The sequence below is a fragment of the Caloenas nicobarica genome, chromosome 2, assembly GCF_036013445.1.
Source record: "Caloenas nicobarica isolate bCalNic1 chromosome 2, bCalNic1.hap1, whole genome shotgun sequence".
Classification (NCBI taxonomy): domain Eukaryota; kingdom Metazoa; phylum Chordata; class Aves; order Columbiformes; family Columbidae; genus Caloenas; species Caloenas nicobarica.
In genome coordinates, this window is record NC_088246.1 from 152628763 (window position 1) to 152655191 (window position 26429).

Here is a 26429-nt window from a genome sequence, read left to right on the forward strand (position 1 = left end):
GGGCAGCGACCCGCTGTTGCCGGGTGACGGCGCCGCCGTCCCGCGGGCTGGGCCTGCAGCCGGCCCGGGGCCGTGGGGGCCTTGGTGACACGAGCGAACCGACGCTCACCATGACAAAAAACGCATTAAGTGTCCTATTGCATTACGCTATTTGCCCGATAGGACGCGACATTATTTTATAAAAATATACTTTTTAACAAGACGTGGCCTCCAGTTTATTTATGAAACGCTTTATTTATGAACCTTCTCTGGTCGCGCTCCGCTCCTCTGTTCCCATCCCGTCCCCTTAGTGGCGCCCGCCAGGGAAACTACAACTCCCGGCAGGCCCCGGGGCCGCCGGTTCCATTCTCCGGCAGGTGGGGGGGGAAAGCGCCCGCCTCTTTCCTACTGCCTTCCATTGGTGAAGCGGGAGCGGACTGTACCATCCGTGCTGCGCCCCCCGCGGCGGGCGGGCCGTTGGAGGAGCCCTGAGGGGAAGCGGCGGGCGCGGGAACGGCGGCGCCGGGCTGAGGATGGAGAGCTGCGACCTGGGCGGCCGCCAGCACGGCCCCATCTGGCACCGCAGGCCCGGCCCGGCGGCGCCGCGGGGGTAACGGCGGGGCAGGGGTGACGGCGGGGCAGAGCCGGACCCAGCGCTGAGGCGCGGAGGGAGCGGGCAGGCCCGGGGCAGGGGGGGCAGGGGCAACCGAGGCCCAGCTGAGGTCCTGCAGGCTGGAGGTGCAGCCCGGGGGTGCCCAGTTGGATAACGGAGGTGGAGCAGATCCCCAGGGAGGCTGTGACACCTCCGTGCTCAGAGATGCTCACGCCTGGGCTGGGCAAGGGCCTGCGCAACTCTCCCGATTTAGCTTTTTTTTTTTTTTTCCCTCTCTTTAATTGCATTGAGCAAAATACCATAGGTGAATTTCCACGAGAGTTTAATTAAAATGTTAAATGTCTGGCCGCAGTATGAATGCTGCTTTGGAGTGCCTGGGGAGTGTTTGTCGCAGGGGACCTGGATGTAGCTCTGTGAACTCCCGACTTTACTCTCCGGGGTTATTTTAAGTGGCGAAGGAACTTTTGAAAGGCAGAGAGCAGTGTTAAGGCTGGGAGACGCTGTAATGACACTGATAAGTACTCACATCTCAGTGTGCTTTTAGAATCAGAAATCATAGCTTGTGTGTTTTATGACCCTAAAGATCCTAGCATTGCTAAATTTTAATTATAATTTAAACAAATTAGCTTAACATCTTTCTCATTTCATTTTTATGGCCCTTCGGTTTCATTGCAGAAAAGAACGGTCTTAGCAGTTGGAGGTAAAATTAGTTTAGTCTGTACCATGGCCGCATGGACTAGATGATCTTTTCGAGGTCCTTTCCAATCTCTAACATTCTGTGATTCTGTGATTCACTTGCACTTTGTACATATGCCAACAGCTGCACGCTGGTTGCTTATTCTACTCCCTTGGCATTGCTGGCTCAGATAGCTATCATCATCTTATATGGCAATGGTCACAGTCTTCTGCGAGTGCCCTGCAGTCTTTAATCAGCCTGCCAACATCCTGTGCAGTTTTAGACTCTAAATTTACATCCAACTGATGATAGAAAATAATAGGTTAGACCATTGCTATCTGAGAAGTCCAAGTTTAGCACCTCTCCCAAATGTTGATATCATGCTTCCTCGAAAAGCCTTCCTCTTATAGCTTGTTCTACATCCAGCTCAATTTTATACTAACAGAGCGGTACAAGGATACAATGTAAAAAAATGGCAACTTTTGTTCCATAATATCTTGGAGAATAATGATAAAAATGGCTTGCTTTAGGCTTTTGAAGGCTCTGGAAAGAAGTGGTATTAAAACTGTTTTTTCTCCCACTCCAATCTAATCCAAGTGGTTTCTTACAGTAATTGATGGCTTCTCAGTTTTCTAGTGTGTTTATTCACAGCGATAATGAAGAGCTAGATTCCTTGCTGAGTGCTGACTTGGGCTTTCAGATATGTTGGTAGATGATACATCAGCGTTTATGTTAGTGTTATTCATTAATATAATTCAAAATCAGGTAACTATGAGCCACATAAAAGAATCATGAATGGTGGATTTCTCCCTTCTGCCTTGCATGTCTCCTACCTTCCAACATAGTGAATTGCTTGCTTTGTTTAGTATATTTTTTATATTAGAAATATGTATTTTTCATGGAAGAAGATTTTTCATAGAACACTGTGAATGATTAGTATTGTAAAACCATAAGGTAGGAACATTTTATTCCTGGATCTTGGAGAAATATGTGATAATAAAGCAGTTCTAAGCATGGTTGTCTTGCTTGCTTTCTTCACAGAGTTATAGTAAACATAATTCATAGCGTCAAAGGATACCATTCAAAGACAGTACGTTTTCTGAACGTGGCTTTTGATGTTTCCGGAGATTCTCTACTCGCTGGAGACCAACAAGGGAATATATATGGTTTTGACTTGAATGGGAACAGGTAAGAGCATTTCTAGCAAGACATTTTAATTATCTTAACATTCAGATGCATGATTCACTTTGCCAGGACAGCATGCCACAGGTCGGGTTTTAACCCTCAGTTTTCCATGAATGTGCAAACAGACACTGGTTTTCTCAGAACTGAAACTGCAAGCCCCTCTAGGCTCCCTAAATATTACTTTATTAGTTTACTTGCTTCAAAAGCTCCATAGTTTGTAACTCTAAGCTGAAGAAACAGCAATTTCATAGAACGTAAGTGGTTAAATACTAGCACAAGAAGTCATTCCTTGAACAACACCAATCAATTAATAATGAACCATGAATTATAATAAATTAGACCTAGTATTGGCCTTTGCAGAAATATATTAATCAGTCTTTTCAATTTTACACTACTGAGTTTTAATATTTTTATATTTATCATAGTTAGATATTATTACTTTGGTTTGAGTTATTTTTTTCTCTCAGTGAAATATATTGAAACTGATTAAGTTATTACTTCACTTGTTATTATGAACCAAAGTTTCCAAACTCAATGAGAACTTACATTTTTGAATAGATTCAACCTTGTTCAGCGAACCATGCAGGCTTGCACTGCTTTGGCATTTAATCTTCGCAGAAAGACAGAATTCCTGGTGGCTTTGGCAGATAATTCCGTCAAGTGCTTTGATACAGGTAAGGGGAAATTGAAAGGCTTACTATCTGGTTTGTTCTAAAAAACGATATCATTTTAGTTTTGATCTCAATTTTTTGGTAAGTTTTTTGATGGAAATCCTATTGTGTATTTCGTGGCATCTGTTCTTCCCCCAAAAAACCCACAGTTTGGGCCCATAGGGGTTATGGTCCTGTGGGTAAACAAACCCTTTGCTTTTCAAACTTTTTTGTTCCCACTGAATCACACAGGTGCCTGTTTAACTGAAGTCCAGCACAGGATCCCAATTATATATGTTACCTTTTTAAAGCAGTTCTTCATGTTTGCTTAGAATGAGGTGCTGTATGTAAAATCAAACCAAAACCTGTCAATAGTATCTTAGTTTGCAACTGAACCAGTTTTTAACTATATTTACAGTAACATATTTGAACAAAGTGACAATGTATACTAAAAGAACTGACAGTACTTTTGAGCATGCAAGTAGATCTGTATCCTTATTCAAAAGCGATATCGAAAATTAACTTCATTGACCAGCTATGTGTCTGTCTTGTTAGAAGTTAAATGGTAAAAGGCATTGAGAATTCATTCTTCTTAAGTTAATTTTAACCTATCAAAAAGTGCAGTTGTAGTGCCTCTCATCATCTGGACTTAAATATTTTTTAAAAGCCTTGGGAATCACTCATCTGCAGTTTGAGGGTCTGATATTATTAGACAAGTTTTTAATGTAACACACTGTTTCCCAAAAGAGAAAGAGTCATAGTTAGGGTCTGAAATTCTCTGCCTTTTCTCCTCTTTTCAAGCACAGTAAGACCCAAATTAGATTTGCAATGCACTTAGAGGAATCTTCTCAGTTACTCCATGGAGTTCTACATGTTTATATGGTGCTGTTCCCAGATACCAAGTCATACTGAAGAACGGTTTAAAATATAAATGCTCTTCACATAAGTCAGTATTGGGTGAATTATCTTTAGAGATGTATTAGATAATACTTAGTTGGTGGGCTCCATCCCCTCCTTTAGAAGCCATAGCCTGTAATCACATGTCATCCCACCATGTGACGACACCTTTAAGCACTTAATTTTCTGAAAGCACAGCAGAAAGTTTGACTGTTGGGCTTTACGAGCTGCTTTATAGCCATTTCCTATCCTTGGTGCCACAGCAGTAGGTCAGCTAGAACCAACCGATGGGCTGTCAGGCGAAGTACCCAACGTAAACAGCGTAACTGCCACAAATACGGTTTGTTTGCTGAGGGAAGATTAGTGGTCGTGCAGTCACAAGTGGGAGATGATGTAGTCAGAGGAAACATTTCCTTAGTGCACAGCATAAAAATGTTTTGGACTCTAAAAGAATTAATGAGGTGTTGCTTTCTGACTGTGCCTTTCTATAGTCATGGGCCGTTGTCATTAAATCTTCCTTGCACCTGTAAACAGCTGAGTAATCATTTGTACATATTGTCCTCAAGTCAAAACAAGTGGAGAGTTCTAACAAGAACATTCAGTCTCAACTTGTAGAGATTAGTGCAGGTGTTCACATTGGATAATCTGCCTACAAGGCATGCTGAACTTAACTGATCACAGTGGTCATGACTTTTTAAGCTTGAATTCTTAGGCTACATTAAACAAGTCTGTGCAAGTTGGCTTTCTGTGTGGAACTGAGAATAACTTACGAAATCTGTTACTTGAGGAGATGGTTATGTTTCTCTAAGGTATAGTAACTCCATGAAGACTGACACCTTTGTTACTTATTTGTTGGGCTGTGATGGTAAATGGTCGTATACTAGGTATGCCTAAAAGTCTCTTTCACAGCATAGTGTTGGCAATAAAGTCTAAAGTCATAGTTGTTTCACACTGAATGGCTTTCATATCCTTTTCTTTTTTTCCATCAACTCCTGCAGAAACAAAGGAGCTTGTTAGTTGGATGAGGGGACACGATTCTGCGGTGTCCTCCATCTCTGTCCATGGCTCGGGCAGGTACGCCATCACCACATCTACTGATACGGCACAACTGTGGGACTTGGACACCTTTCAAAGAAAAAGGAAGCTGAACGTTCGTCAGTCTGTGGGTATACAGAAGGTGAGTGAAGGGCAATTGCTAAAGGGTGAACAAGGAGTAACCATGTTAAAATCACACTACTTTAAAATGTTTTTAAAATACAGCTGAATCTTTTCTATGTTCTTTGAGCAATTCACTTAACTGTCCTCCTGTCATGTTATCTGGACCCCTGGAATCACGACTCAGTAGTTGCAGAGATCTGCTGGAAACTTTTAAGAAACCCCGATCTTTAGAGACACGCAAAACTTGGTTGGATATGACCTTGACTAACCCAGTTTAACCTGGAAATTTGAACCGCCTTCTAGGTTGTCCTTGCTTTGACCTGGGTGTGGGCTCAAAGGACTTAGGGAGACTGATTCCAACCTGGGATTTAAGGGTGTTGTTAAAAAAACAGTTTTGGTAGTCATAATTCAGTCACCACCACCTACCCCATTTAGCTGCTTATTCCAAAGCTGCTCTTCTTTCTGTGCATGCTGAGCGCTGAATGTGGGAACAAACAAAGCTGCAAAGTAACTCAGCAAAAAGAAATTACTGCTTGTCAGCCTCATGGTTTCTTTGCTTAGGTTTACTGCACATACATTTATACTGGAACAACACAGGGGATGAGAGGGATGACATGTTTATGTCAGGGAGTGGTTTAAATAGATCTTCCTTAGCATTATGCTGCTTTAAACAGGTCTGCCTGCGCCACCAAATGTCAAACTTTGGCATGAGTGCTACAGCAAGTACTGACACCGTGCCTGAGCATTGCTTACACACGTGCTGCCCTGCGGTGAATAGTCTTACAAACACCACTTCAAACCAAAGTTCACATCAGCACTCAAAAGCCATGCTGATTTTGCAGAGAACAAGGCTTATTCATTTGAGTGTCTTCACCGTGTTCTAGGTCAGGCAGAAGTTTTGTCAGCCTGAAACAGTCACCTAGCAATTGCTATGGAAGATCATGCATAAATTTCTGTTTGTTTATTTGTTTTATTAAAATCGTTGTGTCGTGCATGTTGCTAAAATAATTATCATGTCTTCCCTCCAAAGAGGTAGCTTTTGCTCACTGTCAAGTGACTAATTGGGCCTGAATATCCAACTTTCAGTCATTAACATGCAGCAAGATGAATCCCATCACACGTGTCCAGATTTACAGATTTTCAAGGCCTCAAGAGACCATTCTAGACCAAAACTCTGAACTTCATAGTGCTGACTGTAAATCTCAGCCAGTGAGTCCTTTCAGTAGTCCCTCAATGTTCAGATACTAAAAGACATTTTCAATTTAACCCTCAAAATTTTAAGTACAGGGAATTTGCTGAAGCTGCATGTGCTGCTGCCAAAATAGAACTTCTGGTCTGAACAAATTCCTTGTCATTAAGCAAGAATGTATCTGATGACATCCAAAAATGTGAAGAATCCAATTTTTTTTCTAATCAAAAGAGATTACACATAAACATGTTCAGAATAACCAAAAAAATATATTTACAGGCTTTTTGGTTTTATCTTCGTTCATCTTCACAGTAGTTGGAGAATACATTGTTAAACTTTCTACAATATTTTTTACCTCTAATAGTTGTACAGAAAACTAAGGAGTTTAAAGATGAATGCTTCGTAGAGTGCATTTTCAGGCTCTTGGTACTGCTTGAATGCTGAGGCTGGTTTGTAGAAGATGCAACAAGCAGTTGCTCAGTGAGCAGTTCTGGCTTGTGTTCTCCCATCCCCTCCTCCTCCTGGGTTCACGTTCCTACCATTTATTTTACATCCAGATTGGATATTAGGAAAAATTTCTTTACAGAAAGGGTTGTCAAGCACTGGAGCAGGCTGCCCAGGGAAGTGGTGGAGTCACCATCCCTGGAGGGATTTGAAAGACGTACAGATGAGGTTCTTAGGGACATAGTTTAGTGACAGTGTTAGGTTATGGTTGGACTTGATGATCTTGAGGGTCTCTTCCAACCAAAATGATTCTATGATTTGATGATCCTCTCTGGCACTCCTCAGAAACCTCCAAAAGAAGTTCAACAGTCATAAAAAGATTTGTGTCATTTTGGTGAGTGAAACTGGCTTAGCAGAAGGTACAACGAGTTCTGAAGTGGTGCGAGGCAGAGAGGACTGCCTGGGCTGTGACAGGGAAGGGACCTGCTGCCCGTCGGCTCTGAGCCTTGTGCTGCAGCTGCATTGCACAGCAATAACCATCCTGTCCTGCTTTCTTGCTGGATTTTATTCCATCATGCACTTTGGTCCAATTTAAAGGGTACTTCCTTGACAACATGATCCATTTTTTTTCTTTTCCATATTCTTCCAGGTTTTTTTTCTTCCATTGAGTAACACCATCATCAGCTGTTTCAAAGATAATTCTGTTTTTGCATGGGAATTTGATACTCTTCACTGTAAATACCGGTTGCCAACTCCTGTAGAAGGTTCTGTATTACTTTATAAGGTCTTTGCAGTAACCAGGTAAATTGTTATTTTAAACATTCTAAGGGCAGACTACAAAAAGTGTAGTTTTCTTTCCTTATTTGTAATGTTTTATGGAAGTATTGAGTTATATACTATGATAAGCTTTTGAACTCTGCTGTAACTGATAGTTTCAGGAAGGATCAATAGTAAGTTTTATTACAGTCTGATAGCAGTTGAAATAAAATAAGTTGATTTTTAATGACCATTAAAATAAGGTTTAAACTATCCTTTACAAGAGCCCATTTTATTATTTAGGAGTTATTTTGTTCTTTCAGGAGAGTATGACAGGAATAATGACAGATTCCGATGTGATTTGAGGGCATAAAAGGAAATGTACGATCTTTCTCTTTTTAGCTAACACTAAGTTAAATTATAGTATTCTGATGAAACTTCCCCTCATCTGTGATTCAGAGATGGCCGGATTTTTGTAGCTGGTGGAAAATCAAATCATCTTCACTTGTGGTGTTTAGAATCAAGGCAATTGATACGAATAATCCAGATGCCTGCAAAAGTACGAGCTGTCCGTCACCTGGAATTCCTCCCGGACAGTTTTGATGGGGGCTCCAATCAGGTCAGTTTTCTCAGAAAGCTTAAGACTGAATGAGCTGATTTAACACACATAATTTGAGGACTTTTGGGGGACACTGGGTATATGGGCCTGTACCATACCAAAGGAAATTACTGTGCTAAATGTTTGCTCAGTTGCTCTATTAGCTTAATGGAATGTCATAGCTGAGTTCGGTATTCCTCTTTCTTTTACACTGACAATATTAACTGATGAATCCTTTTAACTTATAGGTCCTTGGAGTGTTAAGTCAAGATAATATTATGCGATTTATCCATATAGAAACATGCAAACTTCTTTTTGACATTGGGAGTCATGAGGAAGGAATTAGTACAGCAGCGATTAGCCCCAATGGACGGTATATTGCATCAGTAATGGAAAATGGTAGCCTTAATTTATACAGTGTCCAAGCTTTGACTCAAGAAGAAAATAAGGTAAAGTGGTTTACATTTCTTAAAACAGCAGTAAATCTCATTAAGTTGACACTTGTCTATGTAACGTTTGTATCAGCAGTAGTTTGCAAATGTGTTGTAGTGCTGTATTTAACACTACAAATAAATAAAAAATGGTTTGTAGAGTTCCTTTCATAGTTACTCCAGCCAGTCAGGTAATATGTTTTTAAAGTATATGTATCACGGTGTTTCTGGTGTTGGAGATGTTATTTCTTTCTAAAGCAATTTGTATGGACCAATTTCCCTTTGTAATGACATTTTGGGGGAGATGGAAACAGGATAATTGTGCTACTTCTGTTCCGTTTCCTATGGGAAACATGTCACAGCTGATGCCATCTTAAACTGCAGGCATGAATGGTGTTTTTGTTACTGTGATTTTGTTCTTCTTACTGTGTTATTGGATACCAGCATCCATCATTATGGCACAATCATACTCCTAATCCTTCCTAAATACAATAACAAACATTCTAAATACCAGTTCTTATTTTATTAAAGTAATTTATTAATGAGAGTCGGGTTTCTAAATCCAGAATTCCATATATCTTTAATCACCATGTCTTTGAAGTAAACAGTAACCACCTTTGGATAATGATGGAGTTGGAGCTGAGGAAGGATGTGTAAAGATGTCACACATGCATTCCATTGGCACTTTTGCTGCCGGTTTGACATGAACTGGGATATCCACTTTGTTACTTGCTTTCCCAATCTCCAACACTGAATTAATACCTCCCTGACACTGAAGACTAATTAAAGCTTGTAAAGGTCTTTTGTATTATTTTTAACTGGTGCTGTAGAAATGCAAAATATTTTAGTGACATTGAGAAACACAGGAAAGTAAATAACCTGAACAGTACATGATACACATTTATACCATCCCGGTTATATTTTAGTGTTTGCTAAACAAGGAAATAACATGATGTTTGAGCTGGTTTGGAAGTTACATAAACCTTCTCACAGTCTTTCTAGTTAATTACTGCAGTTTTATTCACTGGCACACTTGTTGAGGAGTATACAGTCCATATATATTTATTTATGGTATAAATATGTCTCTGTTCTTTTTGCTATGAAAATCTAACTCAAAAATATGGCATCTAAAATAAACATCAAATTATAGTGTTATTTAATCTGTCTTATGAGATGTTAACTGAGGTATTTTCACTTAATATTAGCCTCCACCACCCACATTCAAAGTAGTAGACAATGGGTCCAAGTGCACATCAGAGGCAAATACACTGACAATGAGAGTGACTTCAGGAAGGTCAGAGCAACCTTGGAAATCTAAAGGAAGGAAAATTCAAACCAGATTGCTGAAACTGCAAACGAACACATCACTTGAAAACAAAGAGGTAGGAGAAAGTTGCAAATATTTTGTTCTCCAGTCTGCAGGATTTAAATTTCGTTGCAAAAAAATAGTTAGCCACTTACTTTGAAGAATAAGTTCAGACACTGATTCACTTGGATGTTTGAGCAGAGAGGGGATCGAGGAAGTTTTAGTACCATTTCCTCTCTCAGTTTAGTCCATACTCCAGAATTTTGTGACACAGCCAGAACTGCTTCCAGTCAGCTTGGGGTATCTCTGAAGTTGTTCAAGCAACTTGTAACACATTTGGATATTTGCTAAATCTGATCTGCTTCCCTGTTAGCAAACTGGCACCTCTAAAATGTCTGCCTAGAAGCCATTTCGATTTTTATTAATTATTTAGAAGATGCATTACTGTTACATTTATTTCCCTTGTCATCACTGTGCCATCTTCTCTCTTTTTTTATCTTGCATCTGATATGTACTCTCATATATACACACACACACACATATATTTACATATATCTATATATCCTCCTGTTCACTATATGATCTGTTTCTTATGCCAATATTCTTTATGGTGTGGCTATATCCATCATTTAATTATCTATAGTTTAGTCAGTTAGGGTCCGATTTGCTTCTGGCTGGAATCAATGGCAGCTGTTCTTTGAGTTTGGTAGGTGAATGATCTTTTGAATTATCTTTTTTGTTGTTGAAATACCTAGAATTATGTAACCTATAGCAGTGCGTAGTTTATATTTTAATATTTTTTTAAATATTATGTTAGGAACTTCAGTATTTAGCAATTATCAGTCAGAGTGCAAGGAAATAGCTTATGAAAGACAAATGCTTACATTTATTGTTGATTCCCTATTTTGTAGAACGAATTACCAGGTGGGTTAAACAAGAAACGTCTGCGGGCCTTATTGAAAGGCTTTGGAGAATATCCAGCAAAGTACAGGTATGTTTGTGTGCATGTTCATGCTTGCACAAAATGAAATTGCTTGTGTTTACTGGCCTATGAAGGAGAAGTTGCTTGACTACGTCTGCATTTTAATTGCAGGATGTTTGTTTGGCGTTCCTTATTACAACTTCCTGAAAACCACCTGGCATTCAGTAGCCTAATAGATAAAGGTACCCACAGCGCATTTGTGAATATTCAAAATGAATATCCCATAAAAAGTAGGAAACTGCTAAGAGTTTTACAGAGGTAAAATATAGATTTATATTTATTTAAATATTATAGACTTTTATTTTCAGATAGTCATCTGAAATGTATCTAATAGCTGGAATCAGCTGTAAGGAAAATTCTGAAATGAAATAGTAGTGCCCTCATGCAGGTTTGTTTTTATAACTTATATAATCCTGCATCTGTTTTGAAGTTTACAGTCTTTCTATGTTGTGGTTCTAAAATGCATATTATATTTTTGTTTGGTTTTGAATCGATGTTTTCTAAGCCTTTGTTTGCCTTTGCCTATAGGACCTTATCAGCTCTAGCTCACTGGTCTGCTATCTTTGCTGAGACACCTTATATTCCTTTGCTAGCATTCCCATTTGTAAAATTATTCCAGAACAACCAGCTGATCTGCTTTGAAGTTGTTGCTACAGTAGTAGGTAAGCAATGATTCTAAAAACTCAAATATGCTGCAGTATGTTTAAGCTTTCCCACGCAAAAGAGATTTCCCTGATGAAATTAATGAGGTATTTCCTAACAGGTCACCAAGCTCTCTTCTAAAGGTGTTGCCAGAATTAATATGTAGCAACTGTATGCTTAAAACAAAAAACAGCTTATAGGTAAAGCAAGATACTAGACTTCCTTTTGCAGTGTTTCTAGCAGAAAGTTAGCATTTGCTTTCATAAAGTCTAATCAGCAAAGACAAATGTATCTAGCATAATAATATCATAATAACTAAAATCTCTGAGAAATGGGATAAGTGGTCACACTCCCCCCTCACCCATTCCCAGTCAAAAGGGAATTATCTCTTTTGAAGTTTCACTGTGTTTAGTTGTCCTAAGCATGTGGTAACTCAAAATTAGACATTTGGCTGAAAGCTGGCTATGGCTGTCTTCTGAAGAAACATTCTAAATTAAAGTGTTTTACACTTAAATTAGTTGTTGCAGCTGCTACTCAGTCTACAGAAGATATGTGCTGCCAAGCATACATACCCACTTTGCAAACACATGCTGGTAGCGAATAAGTATCCAAGTTTACAGAAATTATTCTTAGTATGTTAAAAATTACTTGATACAGGCTGCAGTTTCATGAGACAGAAATACCAGTTTTAAGTATTCCCATCTGCCTCCAACTGCTTAGTCCCGCAGCACACAGACTTCTTTTTCATTTTATTTTTGAGCCAGATTAGTTCCCCAGTCTGGTTCACAGTGTACTGACACAAACACTCATGCCAGTGCAGCTGGAGGAGCAGGGTACTGTGGGAGTGGTTGAGCAATAAATGCTGGGAAAGGAGAGATGGGAATATCCTAAATAGGTTTTGCTGCCTAAAATCACCTCTGAAGTTCATAGCCTTTATAGCCAAACCTTAAGGTTGTCAAGAATCTGTCACTCGATTACAGTGGATTGTGTTGGGCTTTTTTATTCTCTTTCAGTTAATTTTTGTCAGCACTGGTTTGAGTATTTTCCCAATCCTCCAGTTAATGTCCTTAGTATGATGGAAAATGTTTTGGCACATCATGACAAAGAACTTCTTCAGCATTTAGTAAAATACAGTGTGACTTCACAGGTAATATTCTAGCCAACTTTCGCATATAAAATGTCACTACAGTGTTTGATAGCGCACTAGTCCTTTATTTTGACATAATTCTTTTTGGGGGGGAGGTTTCATTAAATAACAGTGAATGGTACACGAGAGTAAAGAATGCATCATTAGTTTCCTGCAGCTTTTCCTTTTCTGTGATCATAAATCTCACATATGTGCCACTGTAGTTCTTAGAAGTCCTTTGCTTTCAAGTTTACATTGCTTGAATATTTACTCATCAAATTATAAATGTACTTTAATTTTTTTCAAGTGGACGTAGGTATGATTAATTAATTTTGTAATCTCTGTTTATCATTAGGGATGATTTTAGCTTCACAAATCTAAACACAAGATTTAGACGTCCACTGAAATAAGAAATATATTTATAATCACCCCATATTCATTTTGAATGTTTATAGTGGGTGATAAAACTTACCTTCAAATATTCTGATTTAGTTACTGCTTCTTTCATATATCAGTAGATTCTTGATATAAGGCAAGAAAATGTCATATTATTTCTTTAAAACGAATGGTAAAATTGTACTAATGGATTATTTTGTCAATTTGCTCAAATAATGTAGGTTTACGCGTGGCCTCTCCTAGAAACACTGTTCTCTGAGGTTCTAACAAGAGAAGAATGGCTGAAAGTCTTTGACAATATATTCTCAAACCATCCTTCATACTTTCTAATGGTTGCTGTTGCCTACATTATATGTTCCAGAGCTCCCTTACTTCACTGTAATCAAACAGCGGATTTTGAGGTAAACATCTTCATATTTAAGCCGGTCATGTGAAAGTGTACCTGCAGAGGTGTATAAAACATGGCATTTGTTGCTAAAGAGACAAGAAGGAGATGTTCCATTATTACATTTCTGAACATTACCTAGTACCTGACAAATATACAACAAATGAGTAAATATTGAACAACATCCTGCAGTTTCATGCAAGAACATGTTTAAAAGTTTTCATAAGCTTTCTAATGCCACTGAAAGCCATTTTGTAAAAGTCAATAGTTCATCAATGTCTGGATGGACACTGGTGAGAAGTGGTGTCCCTCAGAGGTCCATACTGGGACCAGTACTGTTTAATATCTTCGTCAATGACATAGACAGTGGGACTGAGTGCACTCTAAGCAAGTTCACAGATGACATCAAGCTGAGTGGTGCAGTTGACGTGCCCAAGGGACAGGATGCCATCCAAAGGGACCTGGACAAGCTCAAGAAGTGGGCCCCTGCAAACCTCAGGATGTTCAACAAGCCCAAGTGCAAGGTCCTGCACCTGGGTCAGGGCAACCCCTGGTATCAATATAGGCTGGGGGATGAACGGATGGAGAACAGCCCTGTGGAGAAGGACTTGGGGATACTGGTGGAGGAAAAGCTGGACATGAGCCGGCAATGTGCGCTGGCAGCCCAGAAGGCCAATCGTACCCTGGGCTGCATCAAAAGGAGCATGGCCAGCAGGTCAAGGGAGGTGATTCTGCCCGTCTGCTCCGCTCTGGTGAGACCCCACCTGGAGTCCTGTGTCCAGCTCTGGAGCCCTCAGCGCAGGACAGACATGGACCTGTTGGAGAGGAGACAGAGGAGGCCACAAAAATGGTCAGAGGGCTGGAACAGCTCTGCTGTGAGGACAGGCTGAGAGAGTTGGGGTTGTTCAGCCTGGAGAAGAGAAGGCTCCGGGGAGACCTTATTGTGGCCTTTCAGTACTTAAAAGGGGCCTATGAGAAAGATGGGGACAGACTTTTAGTAGGGCCTGTTACAACAGGACAAGGGGTAATGGTTTAAAACTAAAGGAAGGGTAAATGCAGGTTAGACACAAGGAAGAAATTTTTTACAATGAGGGTGGTAAGACACTGGCCCAGGTTGCCCAGCGGGGTGGTAGATGCCCCATCCCTGGAGACATTCAAGGCCAGGCTGGACGGGGCTCTGAGCAACCTGATCTGGTTGAAGATGTCCCTGGTCATTGCAGGAGGGTTGGACTAGATGACCACTGAAGGTCACTTCCAACCCAAACTGTTCTATGATTCTGTGATCAAGCACAAAATAATTCTGCTTCTTTTTTTGGGATCTAATATGGACTTCTGCTTGTGGAGACCAGACACAGTCATTCTGTCACATTGTTTCATTATTTTGCTCTCAGATTTGCAAAATTAGGCAGTATTATTGTCTCTGAAGCTGAAGGAAAATGTTTCCTTACGTTTATCTTCCCATGGGAGGAGGAGTTTTTTCCCATATGAAAACATCTCTGTAGTCAAACAAAGGGTTCCGGCAGGAATGCATGTGTGGCAGTTGGACAGTCTCGATTCACACCTAGCTTTCCAGATCCCTCACACAACTGCCATTTGAAGACAAGAAAAAGAACCAGAACATCCTTTTAGAACTTAAAGAGGTTTGGGTCAAGTCATTTGAGCTGATGATATTTTACTAATTAGTAGGGCTAACTTAATAATCCCTTTTTAAAACAACTTTTTGAACATAGATCTTGCTAATTTACCTTATTATTCTGAAATAGGTATAGTAAAAACTGGCTTAATCTTTCACAGAATGTAAGTGCAAGCATGTCTCTTACAGTATTTCTTCCATCATCGTCACAACCTGGACATCAACGTCGTGATTAAGGAAGCTTATCATCTAATGGAGGCTACACCATTAGATATCCATCCACAACGTATGCTTGATGGCTTTGTACCACTTACAAAAGGACAGTATCCTGTATTTAATAAATATCCCAAGTTCATTGTGGATTATCAAATCCAGGAATGGGAGAGGATCAGACAGGATGAAATTGAATACTTACGAGAAAGGTATTGATGGGAAAGTTGAAGACAGTATCAGACTGGGGGGGGACAGGTGGACACAGTTGCCTTTTCCTGTTGTAATGGGTATGTTGCAAAGAGAGACGATTAAGAAAATTCAGGAAGATGACTTTAAATAGCTGCTAAAGGTTAAGATGTTATTTGGTTTGACACATTTTTAAGTTAAATTGGTATTCTTTATCTTAAAAAAAAAGTTTGTTAATTCACAGAAAATACTGGGCTGCAGGTCTTCAAACTTGAAAGCTTTTAAATCAGAGCCTAAACCTCCATTGACCTTGTAGTGCCCAACTTTGTGAAGGGCCAGGAGTTCTCAGCTCACTGTTGAAGTCAGTGGGTACCATGACGCCAGGGCACCTTTAGAAACTAGGTTTTGTTAAGAATGCGAGGAAGAAAATATTTGCACTCATCTGAAATGCCCTGTTGTCTGTAACAGTCAGCATTGTAACTCTTCCTCATGTACTTTATCCCTACATAAAGGGGATGCCACACTCTTCCATGACGTTGCATTTCAGCAGGTCATTGCTAGTGCAGTCATCCATTTCTAAGTAATCAAGTAATTTCTTGATACTTGGCTTGAATTATTAACGTGTGCTCTCCTTCCCTTTAGACAATTAGTGCATGAATTAGAAGCTAAAGCACAGGAGCGGAAAGCAGAAGAAGAAGCCTGGTATCGAAAGCAGGAATTACTTCGGGAAGCTGAAGAACAGAGGCGAAAAATCCTACTGGAAGAAGAAGAGAAGCTGGCAGAACAGAGGCAGAGGTATTATAAGAAGCATTAGGGACCTGGCTACCGTATCCTGTTATTATATTTCTGACCATGAGTAAAGGAGAAATAGCTGCTAATTTGTATAAATTGTAATGTGGGAAAACAGTGTGGTCTGGTGGGTCAGATTTTGGTGTGGGAATGAAGTGATCTGGGTTGTATTACTGCCTTGCCTGAGGGAATACAGCAGATTAGAGGCCAAGTCACTTCATTTTTTTGTCTCAGCTCTCAGCCTTTTGTCTGTTCTCTTTGGATTGTGAATGCTCTTAAACAGTCGATTGCTGTGTTTGCACACTGAGGCTTCAGGCTTGCACTGTGGTCAGACTCACACTGCAAAGAGAAGTCACTGTATCAGTGACTGTACGCATTCTTGTATTTGTGGTGGATTTAGGGAAAAGACTGCTTTATGTATCAGTTGCTGAGGAAAGAGCTGTGATAGTACTGAAGCTGAACTGTTAGTTTGTACTTTTTGCAGTTGTGAAGGTTTAAGAAAATTTCAATATCTCCATAGTTTTTTTAGATCAACTACAAATAATCATAGAATCATTTAAGTTGGAAAAGACCCTTAAGATCAAGTCCAACCGTTAAACTAATGCTACGAAGTCCACCACTAAACCATGTCCCTAAGTGCCACATCTACAGGCACTTCTCTTAAACCTCTGTAGCCTACAGAATAAGTTAGTTAGTTAGTTAGTTTGTTTTTTAAAAAAAAGAGGGCAGTGAGCCTTTCTTTGCAAACTAATTCTTGAGTCTGTGGTTTTGTTCGTGAAAGGGTTTGGTATTTTCCAAATAAACTTAGGACTAATTTTGTGCAGAAAGAGATAATAGCAATTATTCTAAGGAATAGTTTTCAGTTCTGGATCATTGCGAGAGTAAACTAGTGCTTATTAAAATAGAACAGTAACAGAGCACTTCAAAGCTTAATTTAGTGACACAGCCATTAGATGGTATCTGTGTGTCTGAGAATTTAATTTTGTCTTGAAAATGAAAACTGGATCATCTACAAGAATGAAAGCAACTCTCTTAAGCTTTATAAGTTAAAGATTAGCTCATAGTAACTGATGGATAACTGCAGTGCAAGTGTGCGCTCTTTGGTACTGACTTCTTGGATATACAAGTTCCCTTGTTTCTGTTTGTTTTGGCTTTGAAGACTAGCTGCTGTGAAAAAAGAGCTGAAAGTAAAGGAACTACAATTTCTAGATGCTTCAAGAAGGCGTTTTCTGAAATACCAGCAAGATCAGCGTCAAATGGAACTGAAACGTCTTGACGATGAAATTGCGAGAAAGGCTGAGTATTGCTCAAGCAACTCTTTTCTGGAAGGTTTATAAGTGAAAATAAACAAGGAAAAAAGCATAACTAAAATTTCAGTTGATATACTGTGATTTGTGAGCCCAGAGGTGTGTTTAGCATGAGATGGACTAATTTAAGTGGTAATTGCATAATTTAACATTTTGTTTGGCAATTACTATGTGCCACTGGCTTGCTTCAACTGGCAAAATTCCTGAGAAAAGCCAAATTCATCTGTATATTGGCAGCATTCAAAAATGTGATGAGCTTCTTAAAGGACTAGTGAATTCTCAGCTGTCTATGGGCTGTATGTCCAGATCACAAATTAACTCTGCCATTGATTGAGGGCCTCTGCAGTGGCCATACTTTCCAGTATTTATGGTATGACAGAGGGTTAACTAGATTTTAGAAGTAGGGTGTGGCTTGGGGTTTTCGACATTCTTCTTGATATGAGTTTTTTAGGGGGGAATTTCTCCTTTACTGCATGTTCATGTGTTTCTCTTCTCCTCAAGGCATCCATAAGAGAGCAGGAAACAGCTGCTACTCTTCAAGATGTAGAGGTACGACGGATGGAACTTGAATCACAAAGACAGCTTTTTGAACAGGTAATTACTAGGGAACTATACAGATGTTGATACTTAATGGTTCATCCTTTGCGGTTCTCAGATTCGGTTGTGTTAATTCAACTGGACTTTGTGAGGAAAAAGGAGGCCTTTTTTTTTTCTCTCTGATATCTGTTTTACAATAAGCCCCTCTGTTGATAAAAGCATTAGTAGAACTCACTGTTCCTTGTTTTTCTGTGAGAAAATATCTGTATTCTCCCCATTTTCCGTTTCCCCATTTTCTCCCCATTCCTCATCTGGAATATTGTGTCCAGTTCTGGGCCCCTCAGTTCAAGAAGGACAGGGAACTGCTGGAGAGAGTCCAGCGCAGGGCAACAAAGATGATGAAGGGAGTGGAGCATCTCCCTTATGAGGAAAGGCTGAGGGAGCTGGGGCTCTTTAGCTTGGAGAAGAGGAGACTGAGGGGTGACCTCATCAATGTTTATAAATATATAAAGGGTGGGTGTCACGAGGATGGAGCCAGGCTCTTCTCGGTGACAACCAACAGTAAGACAAGGGGTAATGGGTTCAAGCTGGAACACAAGAGGTTCCACTTAAATTTGAGAAGAAACTTCTTCTCAGTGAGGGTGACGGAACACTGGAACAGGCTGCCCAGGGAGGTTGTGGATTCTCCTTCTCTGCAGACATTCAAAACCCGCCTGGACGCCTTCCTGTGTAACCTCACCTAGGTGTTCCTGCTCTGGCAGGGGGATTGGACTAGATGATCTTTTGAGGTCCCTTCCAATCCCTAACATTCTGTGATTCTGTGATTCTGTGATTTTCTTCTCCTGTGCAGAGGTATCGCTTGGTTTCCGCAGGGTTTAGCTGTGTGCTCAGCTGGTTGAGAGAAGCGAAGAATGTGTAAATAAGAAATAAGAAATAAGTCTGTAGCAATATGTTCCTCATCCCAGAAACTCCCACCTTTTCATCTGTGATATCCAGATATATCTACATTTTCTGGAAAGAACAGTATAGCAGATTGGTGTAGGTGATGAAAAAATGTCTAATTGCCAACAACATCATTAACTAAAAAGGAATGGATGGTTCGTGGGGAATGTGCAGTTCCTTTCTCAAATGATTGACTTATAAATCAGAAAGATCACTGTACAGTAATAAAGGGTTTTAATCAATAGTACTGCTTAAAGCTAATTATGAGTTAATTTTTATAAATAATTTTTATATATTACTGAAAAGCAAGGCTGCCAATGGAAGGCTTTAGTAATGTCCATTTTGGTTGGAAATAGTAAATTAAGGGTTTAGAAATCACAGCTACATGTGCCCATCTTGCATATGTGCAGATCCGATGGAATGCAAGCATCAGTGGACATCCAGAGAGCTAACCCTGATTTTGAAGCATGTGTCTGCTTGTATTTGGCTTTTTGAAGCTTTTGGCTGTAGACTTTTTATAACCCATGCTAAGCATAACTGGGCTAAATTTCTTTTAGCATTTATTTATTAAATACACAGCCGGCTGTATTGTGACTACATAATGCAAACCAGGCCGAGCTCATTTGTGTTCCTGTACATGTAAATTCAGCTGTTTAAGAGAACTAATTCTACAGTGATCATCCTCTTTAGGCTAGAAAGGCAGCGATTCTTTAACTGAGGATAAACGTCTGCCCACAAGAGTCTGTGTAGAAAGGTTTTCCCTGCCATGCCCCAGACTGGCTGTTTTCCTGCCATCAGTGGGGGGCTGTATTCAAGCTTAGAAGGCTTGTGTGTTAACTTTGCTTCAGTGCCCTGCTGGCACAGCTCAGCAGATTGCCGCAGGCCTGGGAAGGGGTTCTGTCTTCTGCAGAAAGCTGTAGATGTGTCCTGATGAATGTGAAGAAAAGGTGGTGAGAGTTAAAATTCTATTTCTAGGTCTACTGGTGATTTATACTACTTTGGCAAATCATCTCTGCGTTCCAGCTGCTTATGTGTTTATTATAAGTCCCTGTACCATGAAACATGATTTATATTTGTGAAACGTTTTGAGGTTTTGGCTAAAATATGCCATAAAAGTGCAGAATATTTTCACGATGAATCTAATTTATTTAAGTTGGAATTCTGCTTTTATGCTCCACTGTAATCCAGGGAATGGAATTACATCAGTATCAACCTGTGAGACCACTGTGATGACTCTGTGATGACTCAGGCTTAGTGTAATTCCAAGAGGATAAAACAGCAGGGACTATCACTTTCTTGGACAGTTATAATATGTAGTGGGATGAGATGTATGGATATATTCAAATGAAATGTTAATAAATGTTAAAGAGACAGAATTACAAATGTAGGTTAGTAGCTTAGCAACAATAATTTGTCTGTGTGTTTTGCAGCACCTAATCAAAGATCAAGAGGCAGTTACAAAGGAAATGAAAGAAAAGGTGGATGCCCATCGAAGAAAGGTGGATCAAGAAGATCATCTTGTTCAGAGATTGATGGAAATAGAAAGAGAAGAAAACCAGAAAGCTCAGATAGTAAGATGATTGGATTTTAACATATATTTTGGGAAATTAGTATGCTAACTAGTACAAGTAGTACTAGTTAATAGTATTTTAATTGCGATTATCTAGTTCAAGTTAATCTGAAAATATTTTCTAAAGAGATCTATTGTCTAGATACCCATATTAATCGATTATGATAGTATGCTTAAAATTTTGAGGTTTGCAAAAATCTAACTGAATTATCCAAACAGCTATCCAAACAGTAATACTGAAATTCTCTGGGCCTGCTGCCATGAATATTAACTTTCCATTACTTTTCAGAACTTAGAAGGCACACAAGACTCAAAAGTACTTTTCAGAATAAGTCGTCCTCCTGTTAAGGAACATGTTTTATTTGTAACCGTAATAAAACAAAAGTAAACCTCAAATGAACTTTCAGCTGGTAGTACTTGGCAGGAAATTCAGCTGTCTTCTAGATCACAGTAATGAACATATAGCTTGACATTAGGAATTGTTCAGATTTTCAAGCTCAGAACTTGTAACTGCACAGTTGGAAAAATAGTTGCAGCTAGCCCACCGCCCATATGCTTGGCATCTGCATTTATATTTTGTCTAGAAATAAACATATGGGTCTGAATTTTTGTAAACAGCCTTCGATTTTTGGAAACAGATGGATGTGGGTGGAAGTATTGGCATCGAGTTATCAATCTTATGTTAATTGCACCTGTAAATCATATTAAATCCATGCTAGGAAAGCAAAATCCCCGAAATCATGGAGAGAGTTGATGTCTCTTTCCAAAAGATATTAAAAAAAGACCCTCAGTAAGGGAAAGAATAAGAAGGATAGAGAAGCAGAAGAAAGCCCTGGTAGAGGAGACAGCCCGCTGTGATGAATGGAGGAGTGGCACTGCAGGTGCAGTCTCCCAGACTGGAGAACACTTCAGTTCATCTTACCTTATCTGTACATCAATGAACTAGAGTGAACGGATTCCTGGTAAGGAAGATGTTTTATTAGGTGTCTGAAGAAAATTTAGCCAAAGCAGAGCAGAAATGCGTTGGCACCGACTGGAGGTTGCAAGCGTTGCATAAACTAAGACGTGATGATCGGGACCGTGAGAAGCGTTATGAAGAGATTGCCAAGCTACTGCACGACAACAGGGTGAAAGAAGCTGAACTGCTGAATGCCATGAGGGAAGCAGAAGAAAAAAAGGTATTTGCATTATTTCTTTTTCTAAGTGGGACTGGCACAAACGTAGCTGTCTTTTTCCCATAACATAGTAAAGCATAAATCTGAAAGGTATTGAAATATTTTGTTAGGAATCTCCTTTCCTGTTTTGATTGGAAGTTTCTAGAAGCACATCGGTGAGGATATTAGGAAAAAATTCTTCATGGAGAGGGTTGTCAGGCATTGCAACAAACTGCCCAGGGAAGTGGTGGAGTCACCATCCCTTGGGGTGTTTAAAAGGCGTTTAGACGAGGTTCTTATGGACATGGTTTAGTGCTAGAGTTAGGTTATGGTTTTGGACTCTATGATCTTGAGCGTCTCTTCCAACCAATATGATTCTATGATTTTAGGCTTAGGACAGCATATTCTTAATCCTGTAAGTTCCTCTCATTTTTTTTTCTCCAACCCAAGACTTTTACCTGTCTTCAGGTGTTTGAATGAGAAATTTTTCCAAAAGAAACATTCACTCAGCTTAATAACTTATATTTTGATTTAAGGGCGAAGTTTAGTCTGTAATAATCCAGATGGTTTTACTTGTTGCTTTTTCCTTGCAACACATCTGTTGAGGACACACTTAATATCTCTGTTGCACAGTGGGAAGAAGTTATACAGAAAAAAGCACAACTGGAAGAAAAACAGAAAGCTGCTGCTGCTGCAGATGAGCACAGGAAGCAGTTTTTAGAAGGTGAAATCAATGACGCATTGGAATTGACTGAAAAGTTTCAAAGAGAAGATGTCTGTTTTGGTGAGCATGTGGATAATGCAGTTCTGTGTGATGTTGGTATGAAGCATTTGGCAACTGAATACAAAATGAGTGTCCAGTATTAGGGATAAACTTAAGCTTAATTCTTTTACGTAAGTACTTTTTGGTAGTATCCTTTCACGAAACCAGTGGATCAGGCCAGACTTGGAAAGGACTCTTGGTTTGGTATCTGTCAGCTGCAGCAATATAAATGGCTTTTTTGGTAGGAGCACAGGTTTAGATCAGCTTAGCTGATGGTAAAGTCACATCCCTTAGAAATCCTCTGTCAATATAAAGAACCGCAAACTCACTGCCAGCAAGTCACTTTGCCAAGTGTTTGTTCACAGGAAAAAAAACAAACCAAAACAAAACATTTTTGCGCTTCCAGAACTGGCCAGTACATCCTTCTCAAATGCTGCATTTTTGTGTTTTTACAGATATTTCTCCTACTCCCCCATCTCTGCAAGGCTCACACAAGACCAGGAGATTAATATTCCTTTGGGTGAACTTTTTCAGACTTTGCTCTTATTTGCCTAATGTTTTTAATACAGAGTAATTTGCAACAGCAGATTATTAAAATGGGTGTCTCCTCATGAAACTGCAAGTAGGAGTAGCCATATTCCACACAATTGTAGTGGCCCATTTGTCAGGAGATTAATTATATAGGAAGATATAGCACATGTGGAGCTGTAATTTCTTAAAATGAAATGCAGTGATACATACCTTTGACCCATAGAGTAGAAACACTGACTTCTAATTCTGAGCAAACTGTACTTGCCATTAGCTGGAGTGAGTGATTGTTGCAGTTTTGCTTCCTGGAGAAAAACTGTTTCACCTCAAGCTAGAAAAATTCACTAGAAATTTAAACAGTTTTCATTTACAAAGAATTCTTCTCTCCATTTCCCACAGAGAGACTGCGTGATTTAAAGGCCAGATGTCCAGAGAGAGGGGCAGAACTCCAGCAGGTGCCAAGGTCTGGAAACATCTGTCTGAATGATCTGTCGGCATCAGAGTCATCATCACACAGTAAGTTTCTAGTGTTGGGACCCTCCTTTATTTCACATTTAATTTCAGAAGCGTTACTGGAACACCTCACTGTGCGATTGAGTCATCATTAGTTGTGTAGGAGTTTAGTGGACAGTAAACCAGTTTATTGTTGTATTCTATTTCACACCTTAAAAAATGTCTTCACTACCGGGGCAGCACAGATGGGAAGTGCCTGAAGTGTGTCACATTGTAAGAATGGTCATATTAAACCTCAGCCTAGTTTAATCTCATTCTGACCTGATCATTTTACATATCCTATTTCTGTCTTTGCATGATTCAGGGATGTTGAGAAGATGTAGAACTGTCTTTCACCAAAATCTTACTGAGAATTATAGTCACGAATGAGTCTGTAATCATTTCCTCTGGGCTGTCATTGCTGTTACAGCCAGGGAAAAAGCACATTTTAAAATCATGTGCATCTTATGTGCAAAACCGCATGCAGTGGGAAACGTGTATCTATGCACCTGCCATAGAATTTATCATAGAATCATTTCAGTTGGAAGACACCCTCAGGATCATTGAGTCCAACCATAACCTAACTCTGGCACTAAACCATGTCCCTAAGAACCTTGTCTAAACACCTTTTAAACACCTCCAGGGATGGTGACTCAACCACTTCCCTGGGCAACCTGTTCCAATACCTGACAACCGTTTCCGGGAAGAATTTTTTCCTAATATCCAGTCTAAACCTCCCCTGGTGCAACCTGAGGCCATTTCCTCTTGTCCTGTCGCTTGTTGCTTGGGAGAACAGACCAACCCCCTCCATGCTACCACCTACTTTCAGGTAGTTGCAAACAGTGGTAAGGTCTCCCCTCAGCCTCCTTTTCTCCAGGCTGAACAGCCCCAGTTCCCTCAGCTGCTCCTCACAAGATTTGTGCTCCAGCACACAGCGACCCATCGGCATCTGACCCTTCACAAAACATGGGTACTGCTTTCAAAGCATTTAGGAGGAGTTGTTCCTTACTGCTACAGGTCTTAGGGCTGTCTCGCATACAGTGGTACCAACGAAACATCACGTTTCTATGCAGGAAGTATCAGTTTTTCCAAGAAACATTCATGATATTTATGGAAAACTGTTAGTTGCAGTATTAAGTCCGAGTTTCTTGCATTTAAGTGTCTTTAATCAGAAGAGAAGAGCTGGTGTGCCAGGAGCGGGAGCTGATGGCAGAAGTCCGGCGGCTCCGGCAGAAGCTCAGCGCGCAGGCTCGAGCTGGGCGGCCTCCAACACGTTTCCAAGCTACAAAGTGGACACCTTGAGGTGGTTTGCTCTGAACCTCATCTGTACTGTCCAATTAGTAATCAGTAAAATGCTAAATATGTACAGTGTGATTAAGGACTGATCATAGATTGTTTATTATAAAGGTTTTTGGAAGTATTTTTATATAAAAATAAAATGCTAGCTAGAAAAACGTGTGTTGTTTGTAACCTTCTCATTATTTTCTGGTAACTGTAATACTTCTTTAAATTCTAAAATAAACTCATTTTATACCATTAATTTATTACACTTGCAGTATTTGTGTACTTTATTTGTTCTGGTGAATGCCATGACTTGAAGAAACAAACCACTGTTAAAATGTTGGTTTTGTCAGTGATGTATAAGTGGATTCTACAAGTTGCAGCAGGGAAATGAGAAATTAGAGAAAAAAAAATCTCTTCCCTTGAGAGCTGAACACTGAAAATAAGGCCCAGAGAGGCTGTGGAAGCTCCATCGCTGGAGATACATATAGTTGTTATATATATTAGCAGGTACATTTAATGATAAAGAGGACAAAGGATCTAAATAATCATTTTTGTGCTGCTAGGCTGATTTTCACTGGCTGTCATGTTAGCGTCCTCTGCGTCTAGAACCAGTCACATTAGCAGCGACGGGGATCCACAGAAATTCGTGGCAGAGCGTGGGGAAGAAGCATCGTTCCTTTTCAAAAGGAGAAAATCACAACAGGCAAAGATCATCTGAGGGAGGCAGAAGGAGTAGATGAGAAAAGAGCCTTGTTCTGATGAGTGGGAGTTTACATGCGTAGAGGTGAACCGCATGTTACTTGTCGCACCCCAGACTACTTCCTGTAAAGAGATTTCAGACCTGTGCAGTATTGCCAAGAACCATATGTTGACCTAAAGAAAATGAGAAGAGCAACAGTGACTCCAAAGTGTCAGAAAATATTTAACATTCAAGCTTGTTTTCACACGGACCAAAAGACGTGCCGTATTCAAATACAAAGCCTCTTGTCAACAACTGTGGCCACTTTAGAATGAACCAGTTCATTGCATGCTGAAGCAACATTGTTGGTCAAGAAAGCAGTTTCTGGCATAGCGCTATTTGTAGTTACTTTTGCTTTCTCTAAGAGACTGCAAATAATAAGATGTAGACATTAACACCTTGTGGATACATTTAACATTTAGCTATATTCAGCATGACTGTAGATAAGGGTAGCAGCAAACAATCATTGAAGCTTAAAGAACATTTTAAAATAAGTACCGAGGCCTCATATTTGTTCTGAAACTCTTTGTTTCATTTTTTTATTTTCAGGGAATACTGTTTAATTGTCGGCAAGCACCTCCGCCCACACGTGTGCACACTTGGGGTTCATAAAATCCTCACATGTCAAACGTGCCCAAGCCAGCGCAGCTCGTCCCGCCGTTCCCGGGGACGGAAAGAAAAACAGTCGCCCGCCTTTGCCCCGTGTGAGGATCGAACTCACGACCTTCAGATTATGAGACTGACGCGCTACCTACTGCGCTAACGAGGCGGCTGTGCACAGGGCTTCCGCGCGGGCTCTCGCCGCTGCCCCTCCCGCCTCCCGCCCCGGCCGGGTGCCCGGCGGCCGCCTCAGCCCGACCCGCGGCCCGGCCCTTCCTC

At 40.1% G+C, this 26429-nt stretch overlaps 1 protein-coding gene and 1 non-coding gene across 3 annotated transcripts; one reads left to right on the plus strand and one right to left on the minus strand.

Annotated features, from left to right (window-relative positions):
• Positions 1-492: 492 nt before the first annotated feature.
• On the plus strand, positions 493-24992 carry TBC1D31 (TBC1 domain family member 31). Of its 2 annotated transcripts, none has more exons than XM_065628083.1 (22): positions 493-589; positions 2310-2456; positions 3012-3127; positions 4999-5177; positions 7441-7592; positions 8007-8166; positions 8394-8594; positions 9782-9958; positions 10794-10873; positions 10976-11122; positions 11393-11526; positions 12520-12653; positions 13250-13429; positions 15236-15468; positions 16088-16240; positions 17394-17529; positions 18043-18135; positions 20451-20591; positions 21574-21768; positions 22378-22528; positions 23435-23551; positions 24687-24992. In XM_065628083.1, the coding sequence occupies exons 1-22, from the start codon at positions 513-515 to the stop codon at positions 24827-24829; spliced, it is 3246 nt and encodes a 1081-aa protein (XP_065484155.1). In that variant the 5' UTR covers positions 493-512; the 3' UTR covers positions 24830-24992. The 2 variants fall into 2 exon arrangements, with proteins under 2 accessions (XP_065484155.1, XP_065484156.1); XM_065628084.1 differs by having other exon boundaries at positions 22378-22468.
• A 1254-nt stretch (positions 24993-26246) lies between these two features.
• On the minus strand, positions 26247-26319 carry TRNAM-CAU (transfer RNA methionine (anticodon CAU)). The gene has a single exon. It is a non-coding gene; the product is annotated as a tRNA-Met (tRNA).
• Positions 26320-26429: the final 110 nt, after the last annotated feature.

Excerpts from the sequence above, each read along its gene's own strand:
- TBC1D31 (XM_065628083.1), top strand. The coding sequence starts at position 513 with ATGGAGAGCTGCGACCTGGGCGGCCGCCAGCACGGCCCCATCTGGCAC. Across the intron at positions 2,457-3,011 it reads TTTGACTTGAATGGGAACAG|ATTCAACCTTGTTCAGCGAA; the intron begins GTAAGAGCATTT and ends ATTTTTGAATAG. Across the intron at positions 18,136-20,450 it reads AAAGACAGCTTTTTGAACAG|CACCTAATCAAAGATCAAGA; the intron begins GTAATTACTAGG and ends TGTGTTTTGCAG.